Source organism: Palaemon carinicauda, chromosome 34 (genome assembly GCF_036898095.1).
Source record: "Palaemon carinicauda isolate YSFRI2023 chromosome 34, ASM3689809v2, whole genome shotgun sequence".
NCBI lineage: Eukaryota > Metazoa > Arthropoda > Malacostraca > Decapoda > Palaemonidae > Palaemon > Palaemon carinicauda.
In genome coordinates, this window is record NC_090758.1 from 20,374,378 (window position 1) to 20,380,756 (window position 6,379).

The 6,379-nt window shown below is 29.1% G+C and overlaps 1 protein-coding gene across 1 annotated transcript; it reads left to right on the forward strand.

The window, feature by feature from the left end:
* The first annotated feature begins 2,190 nt into the window (after window positions 1-2,190).
* LOC137626747 (uncharacterized) lies at window positions 2,191-3,261 on the forward strand. The gene has a single exon (XM_068357753.1). It carries the CDS (start codon window positions 2,191-2,193, stop codon window positions 3,259-3,261), a length of 1,071 nt encoding a protein of 356 aa, XP_068213854.1.
* The last annotated feature ends 3,118 nt before the right edge of the window (window positions 3,262-6,379 follow it).

The window sequence follows — 6,379 nt, forward strand, 5'->3', positions numbered from 1 at the left end:
TTCAAACATAGGAAAAAGCCAAAATGCACGATATAATAATCTTATTTTCAAATGATCATCGTCTCGATATAACACGTGAAAAAAAAATCCACTATCACTAGAAATATCCACATTCCGTTGGCCATTAAAGCTTAGGGGCCATACTATATCATTAGGATTAGGATTAGTATTCATTTCAAACTTACTACTACTACTACTACTACTTTTACTATTAATACCACACCCAAAACATCAAATTATAACGGTGAATCGTAATGTTATATTATATTTAATATTATTATCATTAGTATCAAGCATGGAAATATTTTCGAAAATAGTTTAAGCTAAATATAAATTAGATTTTCTGTATCTTCACCAGAAAATAATAACTCATCGTTGGCGTAATTGTTAATGGTATAATAGTCTTCTTCGTTCGTAAATTTTATATCATCATTATTAATATTTTTATTATTATCATCATCATACTCATCATCACCATTATCATCTATTATATTTATGTTATCATCATAACAATAATTTTCTTTCTCTGTCTCACGAAGAATAAAACACTCGTCTTTTACTTTACTTAGCGCTACTAAATTTCCAATTCTTTTCCTTTTTCTATTTCTTTGTATTTCTTTAACAATATTTCCATACTTGATACCACCGAATAATATTTTGATGGGTTTGTCAGACAGAGAATAATTTTCGTCAGTCACCGTCTTTTCGGTGCCTTCTGTAACGTAATTTTTAAATTTTTCTAATATTAATTGAATGTGGTTCTTTTCGGGATTCAGGCTATTTCCTTGATTTAAATAATGTTTATTAAGTAACTTAATGGATCTATGTCCCAATAAGCGTGCAGTCATATTTGCAGCGATATATGGATTTTTGTTTATCGAACATAATAAAGTTAATGTTCGCGTTGACCAATCTGCTCTTAAAGAATGTAACCCTGCCCCTTTTATGTTATTTTCTTCTTCTTCTTCTTCTTCTTCTTCTTCTTCTTCTTCTTCTTCTTCTTCTTCTTCGTCATTATTAATATTGTTATCATCTTCGTCAGAGTTATCTTGGTCTCGTTCGACAAATAATTTATCGACCGCCCAATGCAAACATTTACGAAATGCCTTTCTACATGCTGGATAATTTGAACCGGCAAATATTTTTGTGTCTAGAAAATCTTTAGATTCTTTATTTGGATTATCTATTAGCAACTTTTTAATCTTTAACGCCAAATATGGGATTAAATGTTTTTTGTAATATAAAATTGGAGCACCTTGAAATAAAACAACATTTCTCATTTGACGTCCTTTTCCTTTTCTAACTGGTATGATAATCATATCTTTTGAATATCCTTGTGCTATATCTCTAAATGTTAAAGAATCTGCTTCTGCTGATCTTGATCCAGAATAATATATTAAAAAAGCTTTGTGTACGTGATCTCTATTGGGACAAGTTTTATATAATCTTAACATACATAAAGCAATTTCTCCATGCGTAAATTGGGGTTTATTGGAAATGGTACTGTTGCATGCTGTATTTCTTGGCCCGTTGTTGGGACGATAATATTTTTATTAAGAACGCGAATTTCAGTTGCTATAGTTTGGTACTGTTTTATTCCATTATTTAAATGATCGTCAACATATTTTTCAATCATTTCTGGTGATATCAGAGATTCTTTTCCATAATGATGTAATTTGTAGCGACAGAATTTTAAAATTATTGATTTGTAATTTTTTAAACTACCCTCTCTTAATATTTTTCTCGGCCTAGTGATTGGCATTCCAATACGAATACGCCCAGTTCATGGATTAAAATTATTCATTGTATATGGTTTGTTATAATTTTCGCAAATATGTTTTACATTAGACGCATTTAGATAATTTGATAAATTATTTAAAAATTGAATATCCCCCCCAAAACATGGCGTAGTATAAGTTTCATTATCACCAATATTATCATTGTTCATTTTTGCTTTCTTTTTTAATATTGGGAAATAATATTTGATATAATAATAATAATAATAATTTTATCTATTGTCTATAGTGACTATTTAAATATAATTTAAAAATTAAGTACTTCTTGATTTATATAAAATATGCACACACTTGAAATATTACTTTAGTTCAACGTATAAGTAAACAAGTTAGCCAACCGACAAAACAAATAATAAAAAAATAGAAAAGGAGATTATTCAATTTATCACAAAAAATGGGACTATATAAAAACCACAATAACTTGTGTTCTGCTTTGTTTTCTGTCATTGCTAAAATAGAAAGAGAATCCAATAACGGAAATGTTGGTATCGGTGTTCATGGTATCATTGAAACTCTAGCGCCATTAGTAAATGGTGCTAGTGGTGTTACTGCCCAATATATTAATAGTCCAAAGTTATTAAATGCTATCAATCAGCGACCACCAGCAGACTCTAAAGTTAAAGTTGCTGTGGGAATATATGCAAGAGGGGAAAACTTGGGCATATCATCATCAGATAATTATATAACAACAAGCCTATCAGAATCATCAAAAGCCATACGCCGCATTAATAAAAATTTTTTTGATAAAACCCACATGAATAATGTTATGGATCCAACAATAGGAAATGACGTAAAACTTTATATTTCGGGTGTTACAAAATTGGATGATATTTGGAAAGAACAATTTGAAGATTATGGAAGCGGAGAGTTTTTCATAAACCCAAATAAACGAATTATGGTAAGCGTAATTGGCGGGGATTATTCAGAACTGCCCACAAGTATCATGTTACGTGACGATGGGGCTGATATATATCAAATGCATCTTGATGGTTGTGACTATTTAGTTGTTGTTATTCCGAATAAGATTGCTTCATTTGATGAATTAATAGAATTAAACGAAAAAATCGATTGGGGATCATTACATCATACTTTTAACGAAAACCTTTCTACTAAATTAATTCTACCAACATTCAAAGTAAAATATAACTCTATGAATTTAGATAAAGCATTTTCGTTTGCTGGTCCAGGAGCAACGTGGAACCTATCACGTTTATTTGATGATGACCGAGACATTTCAAACATTTTAAAAAACAAAGATTTTAAATGTCAAAATATTCTGTTAACTACGAGCTATGAAATAACAGTAAATGTCCGTGGAGTTTCAAGTTCTTCTGTCTCTGCTTTATATTGTTATGATAGTATTAACAATAAAATTATAACCGAGATAAATAGGCCCTTTTTATATGGCATTTTAACAAAAGATGGAATGGTGGTTGATATGGGCATTATAATGAACCCGGAATAATCATAAAGATTATATTAATAAAGTTTTTTTTAATAATTATATATTAATATCTATTTTATTATTATATTTAAGAATTTGCGTTTTCTTACTAAATACATTTAATATGGAAATGACGGGTCCTTGTTTATCTTATAAGAAATTGGGTAATGATAATAAAATAACAAACTTTAAGGCCAGATTCCTCCTAAAAATTCCCATAAATTATGTATCTATTGATATGAAAGTATACCCCCCGAGTATTTTACCCATTCATATTATAACATTAAATCCAATGAATCATTGGAATATTTTCCCAGAACTTTCGAAACACCAATCATTTTACAAAAATATGCCCATTAAATTTAAAATTGAATTTATAAAAATTTTACTTAATAAACTAAACAGAAAATTTGAAATTGTTAATGATAAATATATATATGATTATGGGGATAATAGTAATGTTAATGATATAATTTATGAAAACAATAAAAAATGTTATACAAAACAAGCATCAAACGAGGAAAAAAAACTTATTCGCTGTATTATAGGAGACAACATTTTATTATCTGCATATAAAAATAAATATCGCCAAATAATTCTGTCATATTCTTATCCTTGTTTTTTAAAGTTTTGTTATTTACACGCCAATCGAATTCAGAAACATACTTTTGAATTAAGATTTAAATGTACTTTGTAATAGTGTTTTTGAACAGTCTCCGCTAAGTTGGCCGTCCGTTAGTGGTCTCTCTAATTTAACATTTTTGTAAGAAGATAAAACTTTATTTTTCTGTTGTCTATTGCCTCTAATTTCACATTTAACTTTTCCAATTTGTTCATTATCATTATTTGGATTAGTTAAGGTTATAGGATTCATTTTTATTTTATTTGTTGAACCTTTAGGGCGACCGGGCTTGCGGTTATTGGGCGAAGAAACCGACAACCTTCTTTGTCTTGGTGTTTTTTGTTTATTTTTACTCGTACTTGCTTTTCTGGTTCTTGTGCCCCCCTGATCACTGGTACTTTTTCTTCTTATTCTATTTTTTTCGTTTTTATCATTACTACTTGTACTTTTCTTTCTATTTTTTTTATTTTTGCTGATACTGCCCCTTCTTTTCATCTCCCTTGGTGGCTTACTGGATGTATTAGAATTTCTGCGCTTTCTAATATTACATTCGCTACAATATTTTTTGTTTTTCGTTTTCTCCCTGGGTTGTTGGGACGAATTAGGTAATACTATTTGATTATTATTATTATTACTAGTCACAGGAGGTAGAAAATTTGCTGGTGGTGGTGGTGATGATGATGATGATATTGGTAGCAAAGACTGCTGAAAACTATTATTATTGTTATTATTTCCAGTATATGGGACTATGTCGGTACCCGGTGGCTGATAAGGGACTAAATGTAATTGTTGTTGTTGTTGTGGGTAATTTGGGTTTGTATCATGTGGATAGGGATTATTAAGAATTGCTGGCTGTGGTGGTGAAAATAAATTAGAATTCAAATCATTATTATTATTATTGTTTCCAGTATATGGGACCATATCGGTACCCGGTGGCTGATAGGGGACTAAATGTAATTGTTGTTGTTGTTGTTGTTGTTGTGGATAATTTGGATCTGTATCATGAAGATAGGGACTATTAGGAATTGCTGGCCGTGGTAGTGGTGGTCCGGGAGAAAATGGAATGTAATTATTAAAATCAATATTATTGTTGTGCATTTCTACTGGTACCTGAAAAGAACTTGGGTTGGTAATTCTATTTGTAATTTTCTTTAAATTTTCCATAAAGTTCATATTTTTTATATATCTATATTTGTATCAGTATTAATTTTTTCATCTTGAATATAAAATGCTACATTTTAATATATATGAATATGTAAAAATAAGATTTTTTTAAATAATAATAATAATAATAATAATAATAATAATAATAATAATAATAATAATAATGATAATAATAATAATTGGTGCGTGAAATCGCCCAAGATTTCAAGATAATAATAATAATAATAATAATAATAGTAAATAACTTTCAACAATTTGAAATATTTTCTGTGTTTTATTTTTATAAAATTTTCAAAAAGGACAAGAAAATTAGGAAAAATAGTTTTAAAATTTTATTTCGTGGAATAAAAAGTAAATGGATATTTATGTTTATTCTTTCATAACCCTTGTTTGTCTATAAGAAATAATAAATGTAATTAAAAAATGTTCCATAATTCACCAACACCCCCCCCATCATTTGAATATCCATTACCCACACACAATGATATCATACAAGGTTTATTAATCACCGATAGAATTCTTTTGCGTAAAATGTTTGAAAAATTAAGGTCTCGTAAAGGTGCCAAATATTTTAAAAATATAATTATTCGAAATGTTCCTTGGGGAGATATTACTCCAATACCATTAAATTTTCCAGATGAATTTAGAAAAAAATATCCCTTTGATTTTGTAGCAGAGTTTACTACATTGGGCTGTAATATGCTCAAGTGTTATAAACACGATTATAAAAAACCATGTCTCAAATCGTATATTATTAATGACAATATACCAACGTGTGGTGAAGCCTGCTATAAAATTTACGAGGAGTTTAATGATTTTCTCGCAGAAAACTTTAAATTGACTAAAACAATCAAGAATTCTTCTTTAGATGCTATTAATAAAAGACCAGAAATATTTTTTGAAACATTTTCCATAGAGAAACATTACCCCGATGGTAGTGGTATTGAAAAGTGTTATTGTGGTATGCAATTGACAAATCTAAAAAGATTTGCTATATTACCATCATCAAGGTGGATAATAAATGATGATAATACAGATAAAAAAGAGAAGGATTTGTTATCTTCTAATTTATCATCCCCTCTTCATCTTTTTTAACCAAAGAAAGTTATTTAAAGCTTCGTGTCAATGATCCAGCAAAGGTGTGTGATATGTCTGGATTGGTGGATGCTCCACCTTTGTCGTGGGATGTGCAATACCAAAATATAAAATATAACCAAGAATATTGCCAAAGATTTCGTAAAGATTATAATGCTGAAACGGATACCTGTGAAAAATCGGCGCATAGGAAAGTTTTAGGATACGTATTTGGGGATGCAGTTATGAATCAATTGTCTGATTCAGATATAGTTCAGT